This window comes from Rhinichthys klamathensis, unplaced genomic scaffold (assembly GCF_029890125.1).
Source record: "Rhinichthys klamathensis goyatoka isolate OS25496 unplaced genomic scaffold, OSU_Roscu_1.1 h1tg000040l_1, whole genome shotgun sequence".
Taxonomy (NCBI): Eukaryota; Metazoa; Chordata; class Actinopteri; order Cypriniformes; family Leuciscidae; genus Rhinichthys; species Rhinichthys klamathensis.
The window spans coordinates 9,522,467-9,546,364 of record NW_026606587.1 but is presented as its reverse complement, the minus strand read 5'-3'; the positions used below and the strand labels follow the sequence as shown (position 1 = coordinate 9,546,364).

General features: G+C 39.6%; 1 protein-coding gene across 1 annotated transcript; it reads left to right on the top strand.

Moving 5' to 3' along the window:
- The first annotated feature begins 2,580 nt into the window (after positions 1–2,580).
- Positions 2,581–22,303, top strand: LOC130082038 (uncharacterized). The gene is made up of 8 exons (XM_056246784.1): positions 2,581–2,871; positions 6,925–8,035; positions 8,982–9,116; positions 10,326–10,500; positions 18,162–18,260; positions 18,565–18,656; positions 18,833–18,973; positions 22,049–22,303. Exons 1-8 carry the CDS (start codon positions 2,705–2,707, stop codon positions 22,178–22,180), a joined length of 2,052 nt encoding a protein of 683 aa, XP_056102759.1. The 5' UTR covers positions 2,581–2,704; the 3' UTR covers positions 22,181–22,303.
- The last annotated feature ends 1,595 nt before the right edge of the window (positions 22,304–23,898 follow it).

The window sequence follows — 23,898 nt, the reverse complement described above, 5'->3', positions numbered from 1 at the left end:
ATTATTGATGCAGTCAAAAACTCTACAACTGCTTTGCAACCAGGCCAAAAGCTTTGGCTCGGTTTGGCTAAGGAAATGTTATTGGGTATGGGAAGGAATGAAGATGTATTTCTTTCGTTTATTTTAAATTCTATATTATACTGTATTAATAGTATTTCTAGTTACATTAAGGCTAAAGCAGAGTGCTCTTGATAATATTGTATATCCTGTCAAAACATACATTAGCCTAATCATTGCCATTGCATTTGTATTTTTCAAAGATGTCAGGGAAAAATGCAAAAATATTTGTTTTTCCAAACATTGGAGCAATTTGTTATATATTTATAGCCTAATTTTGAAATATAACATTAAAGAGTAGGCCTATATTTGATGTGATGAATTGCTCTGTCATTTATCAGATTTACCAATTGTTATAATTTAAATTTTTGCTGGTTAATTATGAACAATGGGTAAAATTGGGGGCGGGGATAGGCGGGGGCGGGGCTCCATTTAGGCTCCTCCCCTAACCGCATGTGATCTCACTCCAAGCTTTTAATAAAACTTGAGAACCCTGAATCAGACATAAGAAGACTGCAACGTACTGTTAGGACAGCTGAAAGGATAATTGGTGTGCACCTGCACAACTTTCAGGATTTGTACATCTCCAGAGTGAACAAACTGGCAGGTAACATCATCACAGACACCCTCTCACCCCTACCACAACCTGTTTACACTTCTTCCCTCAGACAGATCTCTGTGCACTAGAACATCTAAGCATAAAAACAGCTTTTCCTCCATGCTATCTCCAGCTTAAACAATTAACACAGCAATTACTACCTGTTTCTATCATTCATGAGAGTGAGGCAATAATTAGATGTAAATATATATACATATTTTTATTTATTACCGCTGTATATACAACATAATGCACAAATCTGTACGTAAGTCTTCTGTTCCAGAAGTATACCACTTTATTATTATTATTATTATTATTATTTTCTTTCTTATTATTACTTCTTTAAATGTTCTTTCTATTCGTGTCATATATGTACAGGTATGCATGCATGATGCAAGTATGTAACCCAGAGCTCCTGAAAATTCACAACAAATCCTCCCTTGTGTGTTTGCGCACACTTGGCGAATAAACCTCATTATGGTTAATTAAATCAATCATTTGTAAAGATTACTTTTAGAAATCTGAACCTTGTTTAGGGGGACTGAAAAGTTTGTAACAAAAATAGAGGAAAATGTCATTACCTTTCCCTCTGCTTCAAATGCATATGTAAACAATCCATTCACATCATGATTAAAATCCATGTACTGTATGATGGGGTCATTGTCAGTGTCTGTATAGCAAACACAAGGAAAGTTTACAATTGTCAACCACTAGATGGCGCTTTACTTCATTTTACACCACCTCGTTTGGTTTGTTCGGTTTTCATTTGCACCTCCTTTGAGACCTTTTAAAGCTATGATTGTGATGTTTTATCGGAAGATTCTGCAAAAAAAAAAAAAAAAACCTGGCACGAGAAATGCCACATTCATAAACAACCTTCAAACAAACTAGTTTAACAAACTGTTTTGTGATTCTGGTGGGGAAAATATTTGCATGTGAAAGCCATGTGTGAATTCGGTGCATTCATTTATAATGTGTACGCTGATACTATTAATACAAAAAAGGAGCCATTTATTTTTGTAAACAATTAACAATTAAGAGATTTACTCTTGATGGGATTTGTGAAAAAGAGTTGCACTTGTGGTTTATTTATTTATTTATTTATTTTCCGTGCACTTCAGTTGTGCTTATGGAATCTTAAAATATTTTATTTAGGTTATTTCGAATAATGTCTAGGTTTTTTACAAGTTGGTTTTCATTTGTATCCTTTTTATCTGTCGTAGCCTACATTTGCCTTTAGGCCTAGTTGTCTATTCAAATGAAAAGGAGAATAAATATTTTCCAAATTGTTAATTTATAATAGGCCCATATTGCACGTGTAACCTGAAGACCTTAACTTATCTCGTTGCCTTATTGCGTTCTATTTTATAAAAATATTTATAAGATTTTTTTTTTTTTTTTTACTTAGGCTAAATCAAATTATTATTTGGTATCTCTTTCTAACCAGATTAATAACATTAACAAGCAAATATATGTTTGTCTCTAAGCCCTAGTTTAGCAGTAATTGCTAATGTCTTAACAAGTGTTAAAGTGTCACCGTTTTATTATTATTAACACATGGATACTGTCTATATTTATTTTAGTCCAGAAAAGAGTATGAAATCGTGTTGGAAACGTAGTAGCCTATACAGTACAATCGGTAACATTTCCGTTCAAAAACATGCGTAGGCCTAAAGTTTTTTTTTTTTTTTTTTTTTAATTAATGATGTTTATAAATGGTTTGTTTAAACGAATAAAAACGGTTGAATAAAATCGTGAAGAGCGCAAGAAAAACAACAGTGCGCTCGAAAGAATAATAAAATCACACGATACACAAACAAAATACATGCAATGACTCGAATATTCTGTCTCGGTACCTTCACCATTTCTCTTTAACCCTGTCATTAAAAAACTACGTCACATATTGCACATCAAAGAAGAGCAGAGACACGGACACGATGAGATTATTCTCAGGAAAAGAAGACAGTCAAATATGATGTTATAGCGTTTGATTTGGATTTTCACCCAAGAAACTTCAGTTCCAGTGGTTTAGAATACAAGTGTAATCTCATGTCATCTCTGGAGTACACGAAAAAGGATTGTTTTGCGTCTGGGACTCTGTCATCGGCCTCTCTGAAAGGGACTTTAACTAAAATCAACAGCCGGAGACATAAAGCTCGAAAGAAGATCTCACCCCAGAAGAAAGAGGAGCCAGAAGCAGAATGTGACTTTTGCAGGTAATGCACAATTTCAGTATGTATTTACAAAGAATAGGCTTTGTAAATTTGTTTTAAGTGGTAATTTAGTTAAATAATTAATATGTATTTAATGGATATATGTGTTGTCAATTTAACGATGATAGTTCATATTAATATGGTTTGTATCATGTTGTTTTATTTTTATTACATAAAACAAATAGCCTACCCTTTGAATTTAAAGCAACCAAATAAATTATTTATCGAATTACCTTATAACACATTAACACACGGGGTTCATATGTATTATCTGGCTTAATTGTATTTCAAGTGGTTGATATTGGACACTTAATTTACATTTAAAATGTATGAATTTATTTTTAGAGATGATAAAATAAAATACTGCTAGAGCTTTTCGTAGAACTACCACCATGCACCTTCTGAGCCTTTATTTGTGATTTACATTTAATGAGTTGGTGTGTTGATGATGTTAAGTCCTCTGCAGGTGTCCTTGCAGAGTAAAGACTGTAGTCAATATACCAATGGACATAGAATTGGAGTTTAACTGGCATTAAAATGGAATTTTAAAATTGAACTTTATTGAACTGAATTGAACCAATATTGAACTGTTTTGAGATGATTACAGTATTGCCTTTTGAGAGCTGCTTTACAGCAGAATTTGAATTGGTTTCATATTTTTTTAAGTTTGCATCATTGATGATTTTATTTTCCTATTACCGTGAAGCACTTTGAAACAATATATATAACAATATACACTGAATAAATAACCTGGGTCGCCGTGATTTTGCCAAGTAAGACATAATTTTTTTATTATTATTATTTACCTTTATTTAACCAGGAGAAAAGTCTAATTAAAAATGTATTTTACATGAGTGTCCAGGCCAAGATAGGCAGTCGAGTTTGCATACACAATTATACAAAAAGTTTCAATATACAATACTAATTCCAACACAAAACAAGTTAAAAATATTTACACACCATTAATTCAGGTTATGTAGTACATTTTTTAAATTACTATAAAACACCAAGTTTAGCTTAATCTCAGTCTGAAGAAGATTCCAATCCGAGGTGGCAGCATAATTGAAGGAAGTTTGACCAAGCTCCGTTCTAACAAGGGGCACACAAAGATTGTAACTTGTTTGAGAACGTAATGAGTAATTTCCAGGCAATTTCCGTTGAATAAACCAACAAAATTAAGAGGGCAAATAACCCAATATGGCTTTATATATCAATAAATACCAGTGCATTTTTCTTTGAATATTCAACGAAGGCCAATTGTATAGTAATTACTGACCACAATGGTGTGTTGAAAATTTACAATCAGTTATAAATCACAGACCACCATTGTTCAGAGCATCCAGAGAGAGGGAGCATGCTGATACATTACATCCCCATGATCAAAAACCAGTGAAAAAGTAGCGAACACTAATTTCTTCCTCACATCAAATGAAAAGCAAAACTTATTTCTACAGTAAAACCCTAAGAGTTTTTGCCTCAAATAATTAATATGTGAACCAAAACGTGTTATCGATAGTGTGCTCTGACACTGGTGCAATCTGACTCCCCAGAGAAGTCAAAAGAGTAATGGAATTTTCTGAAGAAATTTTAGTTTGAGAATAACATGGATTTTTTTAAATATTTAAGACCAGCTTTAAAGCTTTTGGATGATATCAAAAGCAGATTGCTGCTAAGTGGGAACTGGACAGTAAATAACAGTATCATCTGCTTAAATATTAAATTTGCATTATCAATATTAAAGTCAAGGACATTTATATGTACCGGAAAATAGCGGCCCCAACACAGATCCTTGAGGGACTCCCTTAACAACCTCCATAGGATCTGACTGAATACCTTCCACCTGTACACATTAAGTTCTTTCCTTTAAATTTAACAACATTCATGTCCAAAAACATAGTCCTAATCCTATCCGTACCCGTAATTTATCCCAGTCTGCGAGGTGCCATGTGCCAGTGCCCAGGAGGAAACAACACTCCATAGAGTGGACTCTCAGCCATAGGAGGCACGGCTCGCCTTGGGACTGACAAGCCAAGATGATGGCATCCAGTGAGCCAACCTCTGCTTGGAGACAGCCTTTCCCTTCTGCTGGCGTCCGAAACAGACAAAAAGCTGGTCTGAGGTTCTGAAGGGCAGCACTTGTAGGTTCACCAACGGGTCCCTGAAAGGCGGGGGGAAACCTTGGGCACATATCCAGGCACGATTCGTCGACCGAAGATTCCTGCAGGTCCCCTAACCTCTTGACTGAAGCCAGCGCAGTCAGGAGCACTGTCTTAAAAGATAGAATTTTTAAGCTTGACAGACTACAGCGGCTCAAACGGAGCTTGTTGCAGGGCCATTAAGACCAGCTAGAAGTCCCAAGAGTGCGAGGAGGATTTAGTCTTCTCCCGCCCCTTAGGAACCCGTGATCAGTACGTGCTTTCCCAGGGACTTGCCATCCATTGTACCATGATGTGCGGCGATAGCGGCAACATATACTTTCAGGATAAAGCGAGACAGCCTTCGCTCCAGCCCTTCTAGTAGGAAGGAAAGCACAGCTCTGACCAGGCATCCCCGGGGGTTTTCTTAGTGGGAAGAGCAAAACTCGACGAACAGGTTCCACTTCAGAGCATAAGCGTGCCTCGTAAAGGGCGCTCGTGCTGAAGTGATGGTGTCTACTACCCCAGGGGGAAGGTCGTCTTAGTCCTCCTCGTCCCGTCCAGAGACCACACGTGGATGTTTCAGAGGTCCGGACACGGGTACCATAAGGTGCCCCGTCTCTGAAAAAGTAGGTCCTTCCTCAGAGGAATGCGGCAGCGAGGGCCGTCACGAGGAGCATGAGTTCTGGGAACCAGGTCCAGTTGGGCCAATACCTTGGCCAGGACCTGCTCCTCGTCCTGTGTCCAGTGTCTGTGCAAGAAGGTTAACTGGGAGAAACTTATACTTGCGTAGGCCCCCGGTCCAGCTGTGTGCCAGGGTCTCCTACACGATTGAGCTGGCCTGGAATATACATGGCATGAAGCAACCTCAGATGCTTTTGGCTCCAGAGGAGAAGATGATGTACCTCTTGATGATGTACGCAACGGTCGCAGTGTTGTCCGCTCTTATGAAGCAATCCGAGCGGTGTTACTCCAGATTGGTTATGATGGGTTACGATGGGACAATGGGGCCTGCCACGATCTGGAAATCTCTTCATGAAGCATCACGATGGTCATCTTCCCGCAGTGGGTGCATTACTCAACCAAAAACACTACCTCAGCGTGCTTTAAGCCCAAACACGTGAGGCAGTGATCGTGACTGTCAGACGGAGCCAGGTAACGACCTCATCGGGAAACACACGGACGGAATGACAGACATCTTTAATAAGAGACAGTGTCACACCCATACTGCTCTTTTAGGGAAATTGCTCTTTTTAATAAAGAGCTGAAGCGCACAGGGGAACCGGCCACCACACAGACTAAGCAGGAATTTAAAGTGAAGCCTGCAGCTGCGATTGAGAAATGCTCTTTTAGATAGAAAATTTGCCCTCTTTTAAGCGACCACCGCTGCAGCACCGTCACACCAACACCAATGAAGAGCTTCCCAGACTCGTAGACACTTCAAACGATAAGGAGAAATGCTCGGCTCCGAAGCGAAAAGGTGAATGGGCTAGATTTGCAGGCTTCCTTGTATACCAGCTTTGCGGCGTGTGGTTCGCAATGCAAATCTCGCCTGCCAATGTGCATTGGCTCGTTTAGTTACAGTAGAAGATGATTGGGCTCTCAGGCGAGATCCCAATTCATCGGTACGTTCCGACATGACGTCTAACATGGCACACTGAAAGGGAATGATAGGTCACTAAGAATGGTGTAGAAGCCCTAACCCTTGTTGTAAGCCTAAACTTGACATTAACCACAAAAAATATCCCTCAAATCTGATTGGTTGATTGCAATGTTGTTCCAGGAACATGTTCTACTTGGTTAGATCACGTTAGACCATAAATAAGGGTGACTTGACAGCATGTTACACTAAGGTTTTTACAACCACAAAGTGACATACTTTACCATGTATGACTGAGTTTTGTTTACGCTCTGTTCACAGGTTGTCTTTACTCAGTTGTGGCAGTCGCAGTCGTACTGTTCGCAGAATACTGATTGCTTGTGTAATATCTTTCCTGGCTCTGCTTTCTGCTGTGACCATGGACTTCAACTCATCTTTGGCTCAATGGCAAGCCACTGAAGCTTCACTTAAAAAGCTAACGTCCTGCAGAACAAACGCCACTCTCAGACTTATTATGGAGCTCCAAACATTAAGAAACCTCAGTTCAACAAGAGAGAGAACAGTTCATAATATCAATAAAGAACAGATCCTGAACTCCTGGTCCTTGATAATGCTCACAGTTAACCGTTGTTGTACTAGTACTGATATGGACAGTTTGGGCCAGCCATGTGGTGTTGAGTTACCTGAGTTTTGTGAGCATCTTCAATCCAACCTCTCAGAGTTTCTCAATACTACAGGGAGAGGTGAGTTAATGGATGCTAATGGTACCACAGTTTTTACTCTTGCAATTGAGAATATATTAAACATGTGGGACATTAAAGATGTTGACATTGGTGTCCTCAAGCACAACCCAGAGTGGACAGATGTCCTTGCTCTGAAACTGCTCTTAACAGTCCATGAGTTGAACTATCGGTTGATAACAGGTGAAAAGAAGGAAGATATTCAGGATGAAATATGGCATGCAACAACAATCATTTCAGTCATAAAAGACATGTCTGAAAACCTTCATCACTGCTGGATGGAAAACCCTGATATTGAGCTAAACTTGACTAATATAAAATATTTAATCTACTCTACTGCCACAACTTACGAAGGATCCACAGAGTTGGCATTAGCCTTGGAGAACACTCTGAGATGTTTTCATTCTAGAGCTGCATGGGCTCTGAAACTGAAATCCAGAGACATCTCTTCCAACATCAGTCTGAAGATCTGCCTGCTTGCCATTGCCTGTCTCATTTATCCCATAGTGCTGCTCTCCTTCAAGCAAATGACGGAATGGATCCAGGACTACGCTCAGACCCTCAGGGAGAAGACAGAAGCCCTGAAGAGAGAAAGATGTCTTGCAGAAGATCTTCTTCATCAGATGTTGCCCAAAACTGTGGCCAAGCAGCTACGCCAAAACAAACACGTGAAGGCTGAGAGTTATGAGAAGGTAAATGGTTATTAGATATGTTCTGTATATTGCCATATCTGCTAAAACAGAAGAAATCTTCCTTTCTTCCAACATTCCCTTTAACAAATCAAACTCAAGTCTAAAAAAGGCAAGCATATTCATTAGGGATGTTGGCAAGATGGCAGTGTCAGGAAAGCGCACATGGTTCCATTCTGTTTGTTCTTTTTGTTGTAGTAATTGCCTGTAATTATGGTATTCCATATTCATCAGGAGATAAAACAGCTCATGAGGGAGTGGGGTAAATTACACGTCTGTATATGGGCAAATTTGTGCACCTGAAGCTCGTCCCCTTAGATTTAGAGCACTTAAAGCAAATAGATTTTTCGAAGAACTGGACATATAGTTTCACATGTAGCAGGATAAGTATTTAATATTACATTTTAAAATAACAACACATTATGTGTCAGGTACAGTATGTGTAAGGTAAATAAACATTACTCATATGAGCAGATTACATTTATTAGTGGCTTATTACTTGTTTATTACATTTAATTATTGCTATTATTATTATTATTAATATTATTATTTCTTCTCATAATTAAGGTTAGTGATCTGAACAAACCAATAATGCTAAGTATTAAACTTTGGTGCTTAACTTTTCATGCACATTTCATGCTCCAAATGCTGCAAATCGTACAGCTTGTTATGTGGATTTTTACCTGCTGATGGATATCATCTCAATATAATCATGAATATCATATCAATATAAACTTGTGGTTGTTCTCTTTAGACCCCTTAGCAATGCAATAGAAACTACATTGAAACTAACACCATAGCATTGATTCAAATGGGCAAGCACCACTCTTTTTCAGAAAATGTAATCTAGTTAATCGTGCTTTTCTCGATTAGCTATGACATGTAGACATTGATATACTTGATTGATTATTTCTTCTAAGAAGCAACTGATACATTTATTCTCTTGCAGGTGACTATTTTCTTCTCTGACATTGTGGGTTTTACTACTATATCAGCCTCCTGCACTCCACTACAAGTTGTTGAGATGCTAAATAACCTCTACATGTGCTTCGACACACGCATTGACTCCTATGATGTCTACAAGGTATGAACATATTCTGAAACACAATCACATATAATCTATATGAATTATCATACAGCATATAATCATAACATGTCTGGATTATGCAACATTTATGCTTATCGTGTTTAGGTTTAGAACGTGTCTTAGTAATTTTTTTACCCAAAGAATTTTATTTAAAAAAATAAAAAGATTCCCATTTTAGGATTTGTTTTTACATTGTGACTCTAAATTTCCATGATCATAATGCTAAATAAATTAATAAATTAGGACAATAATGCATTACTGAAATTGTAAAGAACACAGAAATATTAAGCATCACAATTGGTTTCAACATTGATAGTAAAAATAAATATTTCTGAAGCATCATGTGACACTGAAGACTTGAGTAATGACTGCTGAAAATTCAGCTTTGCCATCACAAGAATAAATTACATTTTAAAACATATTAAAACCGTAACTGTTATTTTAAATTGTAGAAGTATCTCACCATGTAACTGTGCTTTTACTGTATTTTTGATCAAATAAATGCAGCCTTAGTGAACATAAGATACTCAGAAAGATTAAAAAAAAATCTTACCGACCCCAAACTTTTGAACGGTAGTGTAGTATTTAGTATACTGTATTTAATTTGTGGTAATTTAAAAAAGTGCAATTCAAAAGAAAATTGTGTATTATAGTAATGTGAATTAAATGACAAATGGTAAATGGACTGCATTTATATAGCGTTTTCACAGACCCAATGGCCACCAAAGTGCTTTACATAATTGCCTCACATTCACCCATTCACTCACTCATTTATTCATACACCGACGGCGGTGTAAGCCATGCAAGGCGCCATCCAGCTCGTCGGGAGCAGCTGGGATTAGGTGTCTTGCTCATGGACACCTCGACACTTGGTCAGGTGCAAACTGGGATTGAACCACCATCCTTCCGGTTTATAGACAACCTACATGAACCACTGAGCCACTGCCGCCCCAATAATAATAGAATAATAGAGAATAATAATTCAAACCAAAAAGATGCTTAAAAGGTGCTCTACGGTAACGAGAATTGTCACAATTCCAGAAATATATATATACTGTATATGCAAAATATTTGGATTTAAAAAAATATATATATTTTTATCTTAAGTTTAAAGAAGTATTCTTATGCTGCTAGATTTCATCAAATACATCTTTAAATGTCCATCACAATCGTTAGTTGACAAGCTTGTGTGTTTAAATGAAACAGGTGGAGACTATAGGAGATGCATACATGGTGGTCAGTGGACTGCCGGAGAAAAACGAAGATAAACATGCTGATGAGATCGCTAAAATGTCTCTGGATCTGGTGGCTGCGGTCAGACAGGTGCCGATACCCCACATGCCAAACAAACGCCTTCAACTCAGAGCCGGCATACACACAGGTGTGTGTATTCTCTCTTTGCACAAAAACTGATGATTACAGATTTATTAATAAATATAGCTGCAAGCAGCAATTAAGGGGCCAAGCGCAAATGAGGCATAATCAGGAGTTATCAGACTTCAACAATGAGTAATTAAAGACATTTTTAGATTATTTTAGGCAAAACGGCTGAAATATTACCAACACAACCACTAGTAATATGATTTACCTGATTATCACTTTTGGCCAATTGTCAGCACCGCCTATTGGCCAAAAGAGTTAAGTAGTTAAACCATACTGATGTTGTGTGGTCAGTGTGAGGTGGCAATGATACATACATAGTTGGATGTCAGTTACAACTACAGAATCAATTTGTTTAATTGATGCATTCTTCAAGAACAGTTTGGTCAATCAAAAATCTTTTAATGACTTTTTGTATGTGTAACGGGTACCGTGGCAACGGCACAGTGGTGAACAGATTGACTCCTGTAACACAGGAGAGAAACGAGGAGACAGTGTGTCAGGTTCGAGCTCTCTGCAGTAATGAGAAACCCACAACTCACGCAGCTAAAACCCGTCTTCCGACCCTGCCCCTGCTGGCCCGGAACAAACACTACGCAATTCACTTTTTGAAGAAGGAAAATCACATTAAAATAAAAACCCTTGGGATACTTTTTCCCCCCCCAAAAAAAATACAATAACTTGTATTCAAATAAAAGACAATAATTCGGAATATTCTTATAACACAAATATGACACACTTTTGTGGTCGTCACACACTTCCCGTCAAAAAGAAATGGGTCCCACCATTTTCTGCTCAACTTTTCTTAACTAAAATTCTCTTTTCTCTTTCTAACAGGCAACCGGAACTGGTAATATGTATGGTGGTGATGTTACGGTGTAAGGCATGTATGTAAATAGGGGGTAAAGGGTAGAATAGGGGTAAAGTGTATATGTTGGTGTTGGATAGGGGATAAATGAGTGCACGGGTTGGGTGGTATGAGGTACAGTGTAAGCAGGTGATTGTAGTGTGTGTTAGCCATATTAACTGTGGTTTGTGTTGTCAGTGTGGGCTGCCCGAGGTTCTCGTATGTAAAAATCTGTCTAGGTCGTCGGTCCCGATTCGACCTCGGTCTGGTTGTCTGGCACCGTATTGGCTGGAGGCTGTTCCTCCTGGATGGGCTCTGGGGCCTCGTCATATCCATCTTGTTCTTCAGGTCCCGCAACAACAGACTGGTCTTCATCCTCTCCAGGTTCCTCTATCTCTGTGTCTTTTTCAGGCATCTGGTCTGCTTTAGGTAAGAAGAGCTTCCTAAATCTCTCTTCTTCCTGGGCAAGTACTGGAGTTGGGCGACCCAGAGTAATGGCAGGTCGTTGTTGTGTGGCTACAGCGGGTATCTTCTGTATCCTTTCTGCTGGTACCCTCAGCCAATAACGATGGCCATCTGAGTCATCATCAGAATCTGAGTCTGAATCTGATACTTCCTGCAGATCTGCACGTTCTGGGACATTGGTACGTCGAGTCTGGCGTGGAGGAGCTTCAACTGGAAGGTCATTCGCTAATAACAGCAGATTGCGGTGTACTGTTCTTGTCTTCCTCTTGTCCCCAGACTCAGGGTACACTACGTACACTGGGTTATCCGCGAACTGTTCTTTAACAACGTAGATGGACTTCTCCCAGTATGACCGTAGTTTACCTGGTCCACCACGCTCACTGAGGTTCCTGACTAAGACCCTATCGCCAGACTGTAGTACCACTCCTCTTGCTTTCTTGTCGTAAAGCACTTTGCCCTTTGGCACTTTGCCTGTTTGCTATTCTTATTGGCAATTCGATAAGCTTCAGACATATGCTTTGCCCACTTCTTTGCATATCCCTTTGGCGAGTCAGGCTCTGTCTCTTCAACCAACCCAAACAGTAATTCAATGGGAAGGCGAGGATGGCGGCCATAAAGATGAAAGAAGGGTGAGAAGCCTGTCGACTCGTCCCGAGTACAGTTGTACGCATGTACAACTTGTGGGATTTGATCTTTCCATCGTTCCTTTTCTTTCTCTGGCAATGTTCTTAGCATCTGGAGTATCGTCCGATTAAACCGTTCTGCAGGGTTTCCCTGGGGATGGTATGGGGATGTTCTCGAATGACGAATACCTGACAGCTGTTGAAGTGTACGAAAGAGCTGATTCTCAAATTCACGGCCTTGGTCGTGGTGTAACTTTGATGGATATCCGAATCGGAGGACGAAATCATTAAAGATGCGCTCAGCTGCTGTCTTCTCACTTTTATTCCTTGTTGGATAAGCTTGGGCGAATCTTGTAAAATGCAAAACTTGCGAACATGAGTAACTGGCTTCTTTGATTTTATGCATGGACATTTATTAGTGATATGGTCCTCGATCTCCCTGGCCATAAAAGGCCAATAGAATCTCTCTCTGGCAAGGTTAAGGATGCCAACATGGGCCATTTCGTTATGGAGTTTCTTCAGGACAAGGTCTTTGTACTTGGCAGGGAGCACCAACTGCTTTCTTTCATTAGCACGCCTGTACAGGAGACCATTCTCCAAGACTAACAAGGAGAGACACGAGTCGGTCAAGGGCTTTCTGATGTTCGGAGGCCCACTCTACAGATGTTCTGGATAGTAGTTGTGGACCTTTGCTTTTACCACGCGCTACAGCTGCTTGTTCTGGCTGGACTTGTAGTAGCTCATAAATGGGCTTTGCTATCCTTGAAAGTCCTGAATGTAGGAACGATAATAGCCCAGGAACCCGGTGAGCTTTCTCACATCTCCAACTGTCTGTGGTGTCCTGCTGGCTAACGACCGCAGTGCATCCAGGTCTTTGGGATCGATCCTCACTCCCTGAGCTGACACAAGACGACCCACGTATCTTACTTCCTCTCGAAATAGGATTTTTTTTCAGGTCTCAGTTTCACCCCATGTCACTGAAGAGCTTGGAGTACTTTGCGGACCCCTTCCACATGCTCGTCAAAGGTTTTTGCGTAGCAAAGTACGTCGTCAAGATACGGGAGACAGCAATCATCTCTCAAGGGACCCAACATCTCTTCCATACATCCAATATCATGACTGTCTCATGCAAAAATAGCTGATTCTTCCCACAGCATTTTCTTGACTTTCTCTCGTTCCTTGTCACTAAGGTGGCTGAGGTCCAAAGGAGGCTGCCACAAGGCTGAAACAGTTTGAGCAGCTGGTGTTGTTGCGGTGCTGACTACTACTACTCTGGGCTTAGAACTCTCTAGTGGATTGGTCTCGATCACCCTAGCCACAGTCTGGACGCTACCAAGGGCTGTCTTCCTTGGTATAGTGACAGAATGTTTAGTGCTATTTTCACTGGTATAATGACATAAGGTCTCTTTGCAGTCTGTATTTCTAGTAGGCCCTCCTCAATCTCAAGCTCTGTGAGATGGGCACTGTTTTTCATCAGGTTCAAACAAGAGAAGGGGATATGACTGATCTGTAGCAGATGGGATCTGACACTTAACCCAGGCTACTTGTCCGGCTGGAACTTAAGTGTCATAATTGCCATTCTTAACAGTCTCTGATACATAGAGGGTTTGTCAGTCTGAATGAAGTTCACCAGCAGCTCAACTTTATCAGCAGGGACAGATATTGCATCAGAAAGGAGCGTGGTGAGGGCTGGAATAAGTTCTGCTGGCCGATTCTGAATCACTTCCTCTAGCACATTCTACAATCTAAGTAGTGGCTGTGTAAGCGGGATGCTACAGATGAGGAAAGGCACCATGATAGACTGGCTAAGAGCACCATTTCCACTGAAGCTGACTGCGATGAGGACCTAGCCATCAAAAGGGAGGATGTCTGCATTCACAGCGTGTACTTCCAGCTCTTCTCTCTCATCAAATATTTCACTGAGTGGCCTAATGCGTGCGTCTGGTAGATACTTCTCTTTCCAGCTTTTATCGATCATGCTCAACTGAGCTCCAGTGTCTAGTAAAGCGTTGACTGTCAAGCCATTAAGGTCACATCGCGCAAGGGCTTTGGCTCCTATAAACTTGGCCAGACGCCTACTTGTTTGGGTGGGTAGGGAAAGTGGGAGTTGGGGATTGACTTGTTCATTGTTTTCTTTTGGTCTCTGATTAACTAAACTTGTCTTTGTATGAATCTCAGAGTCCCATACGTTACACTCAGCACTGTGGGACTGAACGTGAAGCCCGGTCACTGCTTGTCCCGTGGCAGGGACCGGCTCCAGTTTTCCGGACGCTTGGGCTTCTTCAAACAGCCTACTGCTCTGTGGCCGTCTTCACCACAGTAAAGACAATGAGTGCAACCTGGGTGATTCTGTTCGAGGCAATTAGCACAGCTATTTGATCTGGTTTTCTTTTGATCCACTTTGACTTGGCAATGATGGCAAGATTCTGGGTTTTGAATCCGCTGTGGCCGTTGCAGCAGTTCAACTTTATTCATTAACTCTTCTACTTTCTCAATTAACTGTTGGAGTGCATCAGCCTTTGGCTGTTTATCTGGAGGATCTTTCTTTGTGCTACTGCCTTGTACTGCTGCAACTTCAAGCTCTGTGCTATGCACGCTTATTTGTCTCTGCTTCACAATTGACCCCAAACGTCTCTGTCTCTCATTCTCAGTATTTGTTATCTTCATCATTTGCTTTAGAATTGTCAGACACACTGCTATCTGAGAGCAATGGTTTAAGTTCTCGATGTATGTCATTATGCTTATGGCTGAGGCCCTGATATATGGCATGAAGGAAAATGTCTTGAACTTTGTTTGCATTGTATTTCACTTCTGTGTCAGCGTATTTTGAAGCAAACAGGATCTTTTGTTTGAGGCCTATTACCCGGTACAAGAACTGTTGTGGAGTCTCACCGTCATTTTGTTTTGTGTACATAAGCTCTTGGAAAAGTTTTGTGTTGCTCCGCCCACCTAAATGGGATTGCAGAAAGCCTTTCAGCTCGTCTATGGTCAAATCATCCTTGTGCATTAGCATGTCTTTAAAGTTTCCCGATTTAATGACTCTGAGAACGCCTCTCAGTATTTCAGTCTCACTGAATCGTTCTTTAATACCCTCATCGATTTGCCTGCATATGCTATTGTAGCTTAAATCTGAGCTCTGATCACCGATCTGACCACCTTGAATCTTGAACTCACGACGAAGCAGTGAAAGGTCTCGAAGGGGGACAACTCTATCATATTTTCCGTGTGAATGTTGTTCAGGTGTGTGGGTGTTGTTATATTGTTGAGTAGATTGTACCGGTGTCGGTGTGCGTGTAGGTGATGATGTGGGGTTGTTTATGTATTGCAGGACTTTGTTGCTAAACTCATTGCAGCTAGAAAGCATTCTCTGTAACTCTCTGTCAGTGTTCTGTGTGGTTTTGACATCAGTGTTCTGTGTGGTCTTGACATCAGTAAGTGTGAGTGGGGGATTGGTGATTGGTGAAGGGATAGCTATGCTGACCGCAGCTGTGTGGGTAGTATTAGAACCACTGGCTGTACAGACTGATCTCATGAAATGGCGTATGTATGACACGCCAATTCGTATTTCCATTTTTGGCGTGCTATCAACACGCATAATCGCTTTTCAGCGTGTTTATCAACGCCTTTGACTTAACATTATATTACTGTATTATGTATATATAAATATATGACCTACCCCAACCCCGTCCCTAAACCTACCCGTCACTGGGGTTAATTCCATTTATGAGTCTTCTCCTACCATCCTAGGAAAAGAAATATCGCTCCACAGATGTAGATATAGATTTTGCTTCGTTTCGCTCGGACATTTAACGGCGTACACATACACGCGGAATCACTCGGACATTTAATGGCGTAGACATACACGCAAAAGATTTCGGCGTGGATATACACGCGGATAGCTCAAAATGCGTATAGATAACACGCCACTTGACTTGAAAGTGGCGTGTATGTTTACGCAAAGTCATGATGTCATGTTGGGCTGTAACGTTATCAGTTGTCAGGTTATCAGTAACTGTCGCTGGCTGACCTACTGTCATATTCTCACTCAGTACTGGGATTGACATTATATTGTGCACATTATCCCCTGCACCTGCTTTAGGTTGAGCATAACAAATCTGAATGACATTATTCACAGTATCATTAAAGTAACACTATGTAGTTTTTCAACCTTCATAATATATTTCCAAGACCCTTGTGATGGTACATCGACTTACAACAGGTTAAATGACACGTCTGCCATAGCCTGACGTGGTCTGTATCGCTTTTACTTGCACTATGTAACTTCGGGTTTCGGGTAGTAACCGGAGCACAAAAAGAACTACAAAATTTGACTGCTTTGCGGCATACGTCATACTCTACCTTGTCTGTGGCCATTGTTGATTCCAAAGCCGGTGCTGGATAAACAGCGAGCGTGCGTGCGACAGTATGCTAAATTATTTATGACAGCGGTAATGGACAATTCCGCTTCCAACCTATAGGGCGACCGCAGAGGAAAAGTTCCTTGGTGTTGCTTTAAGCTCTAACAACACTGCCATACCTGAATCCTCAGATTCCACCAAAGTGTCACTATTCATAAAAGCTAGAATGTACTCGAAGCAACTCTCTTCCTCGCCAACCTGAAGCTTGGATGAATCCATCCCTGGCACAGGACCAACACTCTGGGCTAGTTGGAGAAGTTCATCGGCCGTCAGCACGAGTAGACTCTTCTTGATGCTCCACACCAAGCCTTTTCTCTCACCGTCCGCCATGACTGCTTCCTCACAGTTGGTTGCTCTTCCCGGCAGCACTTTCACCCGTAGCTTTTGGTCTGGTTCCACGTGTGCAGCACAGTCATAACCTCACAGACACTTGGTCTGGTGAAAGCAGGGCCTGTGCATCTGGGATGGTGGATGGTTAAGGTAGGTCGTATCTTCACGATCAGGAGATGAGGGAAACACTGGCATCAAGGATGTAGCACCCAATCTTCCTCTAACTTCAGGGCCTGAAGAGGCGTCAGCTCCTGGAACATGTCAAACTGCTGATTCTGGTCGTGCTTGTAGCCTGCGCATCTGCTGCCGCTCCCCGTACGGGCCACCAAAAATCTGTAACAGGTACCGTGGAGAACAGATTGACTCCTGTAACACAGGAGAGAAACGAGGAGACAGTGTGTCAGGTTTCGAGCTCTCTGCAGTAATGAGAAACCCACAACTCACGCCGCTAAAACCCGTCTTCCGACCCTGTTAGATTACTGTTAGATAGTGGTGCAGACATAACTGACTGCGTTTATGAGAATACTTGCTGAGACGGGTATTTTGAGACAATTTTGAGTGTATGTGTCCGTTAATCAAAGTGAAAGAGGAATCGTGTTTGCGCCTCTGTGTGTGCGCACTTCGGGTGTGTGTGCGGCTGTACGCACAGATACACATGGTTAAACTTAACAATTAATCTGCAAATCAAATGCTTACAAAACCGTGGGGCCTGGTCCATACAGATCACGCATCAACTGCAACCGCACCCCTACTGTTAGGCCTGTAAATTAAAGTCAACAAATTAACTATATTTTATTTTTGTCAATAATTCATCAGCTTTAGTTTCAGTGCACCCTTCCTAAACTCTTTCTAAAATCAATATTTGATCAATGCCAGTTAGCATTAATGTAATAAAGATTACGACAATAACAGCATAACATTAGATTTGATGTTATAGTAATTAACAGTATTTTCTGTCATGCCTCTCATACCTCTTAAGGCCCTTGTGTAGCTGGCATTGTTGGTTACAAGATGCCCCGGTACTGCTTGTTTGGAGACACAGTCAACACGGCCTCTCGGATGGAATCTACAAGTCTGCGTAAGTTCATCTATCTAGTTAACGTGAAGTCTTTTTATCTTTTGCTGACCATTTTTTATTTTACCACCACTGGTACTTCTGTATTTGAAAGGTCATGAATATTTTTGCTCACTACATCACCATAGAGACCTCATCGTATTCCTCCATTGAGCTCATAACAGCCTCCATTTCAACTATGACATAGCATGTGGCTTAGCTAACAACCTAATGTATCTGAGTTTCATCTCAGCACCAATACAGCTTCGGTTCTTTGGCCGTTTTGCATAACAGGTGAACATTAACGTTTCTTTTATCTGGTCTTCAGCACAAAAGATTCATGCAAGCTCTGCTACATACCTGGCACTCATGAAGGACAATGCATATGAACTGCAGTTACGGGGTGAGATTGAAGTAAAGGTGAGAGTACTATGCTTAAAATCAGATTTAGTAAATCCACAACATGGATCATATATATTTCTTTACAACATGATTTGAGGTTATGACATATGAATTAAATGTTTGTCTTTACAATATTTAATCGAAATGCAAAGATGTTAACATATGACATAAATGTGTTTGAATTGGGTTTTCAGGGAAAAGGAAAAATGAACACCTATTGGTTGATTGGTCACAAGAACTACAGTGTTCAGAATGACAGTTTGGTGTGCCATTGGAACCCCAATATCTCAAGAAAGAAAAAGGCCCCTGTGGGGAGCAACGTGTCCATAGAGAATGTAAGTGTTCTACTTGTACTACTACTTGTTCAAGGAACATACACTACCATTCAAAGTTCAGGATCAGTGAAACTTTTTCAAAGAAATTAATACTTTTATTCAGCAAGGATGTATTAAACTGTTCAAAACTGACAGTACAGACTTTCTATAGAATCCTTAAAAAAAATAATTACAGCAGAACCAAAATTTTCGATTGTGATAATAAAAACAAATGTTATTTGAGCACTAAATCAGCATATTATAATGATTTCTGAAGGGTCATGTGACTGAAAACTGGAGTAATGATACTAAAAATACAGCTTTGATATTGCTGGAAATAAACTACATTTTAAAATATAATAAAATAGAAAAAAAATTTTATTTTAAATTGTAATAATATTTCACAAAATGACTGTTTTTACTGTATTTTATTAATATATATCCTTGGTGAATAAATCCTTGGTGAGCACGAGACCTCTTTCAAATTGTTTTTAAAAATATCTTACAGACTCCAGACTTGTAAAAATAAAATGAATATATTAAGCACCAATATATTAATACACTTTTTGGAGATCATTTTCAAAAGATTAACAAAATAGTCAAGGACACATTTACTAAACATTTGCGCCACTTTACTATTTGCTAATTCAGCGCCCAAAAATAAATAAAAATACAATCCATCAGCAGTCCAACTTTTTCAGGGATTGATATAATGCTCGTCAAAATATAGTTTTAAAGAGATGTTTGTCAAATGATGATCAAAAATTTGAGAAAAACTTTGTAATTTCTTTGACCATAGAAGTGGAATGTTTCTGTAGAGCCCCAGTAAATGACACTAGATCATAGTAGTCTGCTGTGACCTAGCACTCAGAAAAGGAAGTATTGTGACTTGATTTGCTTAAAGGGTTAGTTCTCCCAAAAATGAAAATTACCCCATGATTTACTCACCCTCAAGTCATCCTAGCTGTATATGACATTCTTCTTTCAGACGAATACAATCGGAGTTATATAAAAAATGTCCTGGCTCTTCCAAGCTTTATAATGGCAGTGAAAGGCCGGTTTCTGTTTTGAAGTCCATCAAAGTGCATCCATCCATGATAAAAGTGTTCCACACGGCTCCGAGGGTTAATAAAGGCCTTCTGAAGTGAATCGATGTGTTTATGTTAAAAAAATATCCATATTTAAAACTTTATCGACTAAAATAACTAGCTTTCAGCAGACGGCCGTACGCATCGATTTACGGTGGAAGAGTGACCCCTGACCTGACGCAGGATGCATTGATGAATGCGGAAGCACAGAGCTTAGAGCAAAACAAAACAACAGTCACAAATTAAAATTTTGAAATTTTAAAAAGAAAAGGAGCTTGAGTTTGTTGCCCAGCCCTGTTAGTTTGAACCGCGAGAGGCATCAAAGCTTTCGCTACTCCTACATCCTGCGTCATACATGAGTCACAGGGTACTCTAGTGGCGTAAGTCGACTCACGTAGGCCGTCTGCCGGAAGCTAGTTATTTTAGTGGATACAGTTTAAAATATGGATATTTTTCTTACACGAACACATCGATTCACTTCAGAAGGTCTTTATTAACCCCAGCAGAGCCGTGTGGATTACTTTTATCATGGATGGATGCACTTTGATGGACTTCAAAACAGAAACGGCCATTCACTGCCATTATAAAGCTTGGAAGAGCCAGGGCACTTTTTTAATATAACTCCGATTGTATTCGTCTGAAAGAAGAATGTCATATACACCTAGGATGACTTGAGGGTGAGTAAACCATGGGGTGATTTCCCTTTAAAGGTGCAGTAAGCGATTTCTGAGAAACACTGATGATATTTGAAATCAACCTAAACACACACACACAGGGCCTAAAACTAACCTTTTTCCACACCTGCCAATGGCCGGTGACTCAAGAAAATTTACCAACCATAAATATTTTTTTTTTTACCAGCCATGAAACTGTTTTTGCAAAAACAGGCAATATTTACACTAAAATTTTAGCTACCAATGAAAATGCACAATTCTCTACCCCAATTTCAACACACCAGCTCCAGACAAACAATGACACTCGGAACTGTCCAGTTACTATAGCTAACATTTCAACAACAGCATATCTTGGTTCTATAAAAATTTAGCTAAATCAAATGTTACTCGCATATGGAGCAGAAAAAGCGCAACTCCGGCGTCAGTTTTCAGCCCTTCTTGCTTCGGTCTCTCTAACGCTGAAAAGCTTTTCTAATATTAACACGGCTTCTAAAGCGCTTGCCTGATCATAACCCTTCTTTATCCAGTGATATTCCTCTGTTCTTTTCTATATTGTAATGTTTCTCAGCCATCTCTCTTTCTACAATCTTTCTTCAAATCTCCCTCTTGCTCTCTCTCCTCCCCCATCATGAGTGTTTACACCTCCCACTGCTGATTGTGTTGAGGTGCTCGGTCCACTCCACTTTCAGCAGCGTTTGTCAGTAATCGCTTACGGTACCTTTAATTCCTGTACTGGATTAGGTGCTCGTAGATGATGACTAAAATAAACAACACTATGAGCTTGTCCAATTCTAAGTAAATTCCTCCTGAAAACTATGTCCTAACTACTGTATGTAGGTGTGACATGTAAATGTAGGTTTTTGTCCATACCCGCCACTACTGTGCAAAGATCGATAGAACATTTTGTTGATCACTTGGTTTTAATTTCTGGTGTGGGCACTCATTCTTCTGAAATTCTTCTTCACATAAATGTATTTACTGTAATATACATCAATATTTTTTGTTCTGATAATGTTCCACAGCAGTTTCACATTCAGTCTAAACAAATCCAGTCTATACTGGATATTGTTATGTCAAGCCTGGTTAGGACACAATGCAACTCTTCAACTTCCATCATACACTTACATTTCACTGTACATTATTGGAGAAGCTGGAACGTAGTGCAAGAAAATACATTGCTATTAGACTGAGAATACATTGCTACAACATTCTGCACCACATTTTTTCAGTGCAGCATCACTGTCCAAAGTATAGGTGACAGTATCACACTCTCTCAGCCTCAAGTCCTGCCCAAGCTGAAGGGGTCAGAGGTCACACTGTGCGTTTCTGCACAGGTGGAGAACTGCGCCAGCAGCTTTGGCACGTTAGGCTCGATGGTGGGAGCACTGCAGGAGACGGAGGAACGTCCACCCGAGCAACACAGCGATAAAAGCTCTCTGCTTCCTGGTGCAGTGTCTCACAGCTGATCTGCACTGTCCAGATTAACTAACTAATGTGCACAGGATGATTTTAGTGTTTTTTGTGTGAAGGTGAATGTGCTATGTGGGCCTTTACTATATATTTCATATACACATTCATGTTTTAATACATCATCAAAAAAATTATAACAAGGAAATTATTCAAATATTAATACTATATATTTTAAAATATATTTATATAAATGCATTTTCATATAGGTATTTTTTAGCTATATACAGTACAGAGTTAGCTACTTTATTTACTTTTTTGGAAATTGGAAGGTTTACTTGTTATAATTTGCCATTATATGTATTATTTTCTTACTCCAAGAATAATACTGCTTAAATGACACATATAACAAAATAAATACATAAAATAAAATGTACTTTTAATTAAAAATAAATGTATTTTATTTTTAAAAATAACAGGTTTAAAGGATAAACAGAAAAAAAAACTGTACAGACATGTTTAGGGGAGAGGTAGCAAATAGTTAGAAATATATATATTTTTTTTTTGTCAATACTTTAGCCCTTTATTTGTGAAGTGAGGATATTTACCAAGTATGGTCAGAGTTAGGCCTTCCTATCTCAGTCCAATGTTTCTGTTATATTTCATGTTTTGCCACTGTTCATATTTCTAGTGTATTCAATTTTTTTTCTTTCTTTGTTAACTTTTTTTTTTCTGTTATCTTGTCCTATCTTTTATTCCATAATATATTTTTCCTGTGTCTTTTTCTTGATCACATTTTTAATCATAGGTCTTTTTGATGACAATAAATTTAAAATGAGTTGTATTCAACTGTTAAATAGACCAAATAAAAATTTGTGCATTCAACCAAATTCTACTATTTGTTTTATATTATGAAGAAACATTTTCCAAAAATGTATATTTTTACAATTATGAATTTTGAGTAAATACGGGATGAAATAAGTTCATTTCATTTCAGCAATTTAAATCAAAGTGTAAATTTCATTTGATTTATCACAGTATAGATTTCAGCCATTGAAAACCCAATATTGGTCTAACACTATTTACGACTCAATTTAGTGTTTTGCAACAGGGAGAAATTGTCTAATTAGGGCTTCAGTCTGTCAGCTTATAGGGTCTGCACCTGGAAATCACTGTGGGTGAAATGCAATAACCAGAAGCCGTGAGGGTGATTTCCCCTTCATTTCAGCCTGCAGTATCTCATGGCAGCAAGTCCTCAGCCAGATCCTCAAAGAACACGGAGCAAATCATCTCAATTAGCAGAAGTGGCAGATAATGAGAGAGAAATCCAGCGCACATGATGAATGATTAGGGATGGAGAAGCTCTTATTTAGAGGCTTTAAAATGACAAAGGCTTGCGCCCAGCGCCATTGTGTTCCAGTTAAATGAAGGTTGGGGTAATTACTTTGGCTGAGGCACAAGCTACTCAGGGTACAATGATACACACACACACACACACACACACACACACACACACACACACACACACACACACACACACACACACACACACACACACACACACAACAACAACAACAACAACACACACACAACAACAACAACAACAACAAACCCTTCTTCTATAGAAAGTAAAAGCAGTGCCAAAACAGCAAAGGAACAACAAATCTTTTTGACTTTCAGGTTAATATAATGAAACAAAAGAAAACATTTTATCATCGGTTTTAGATCACAACCTTAGGCTCAGAAATAATTTGGCAAAGATAGATTTATATTTACT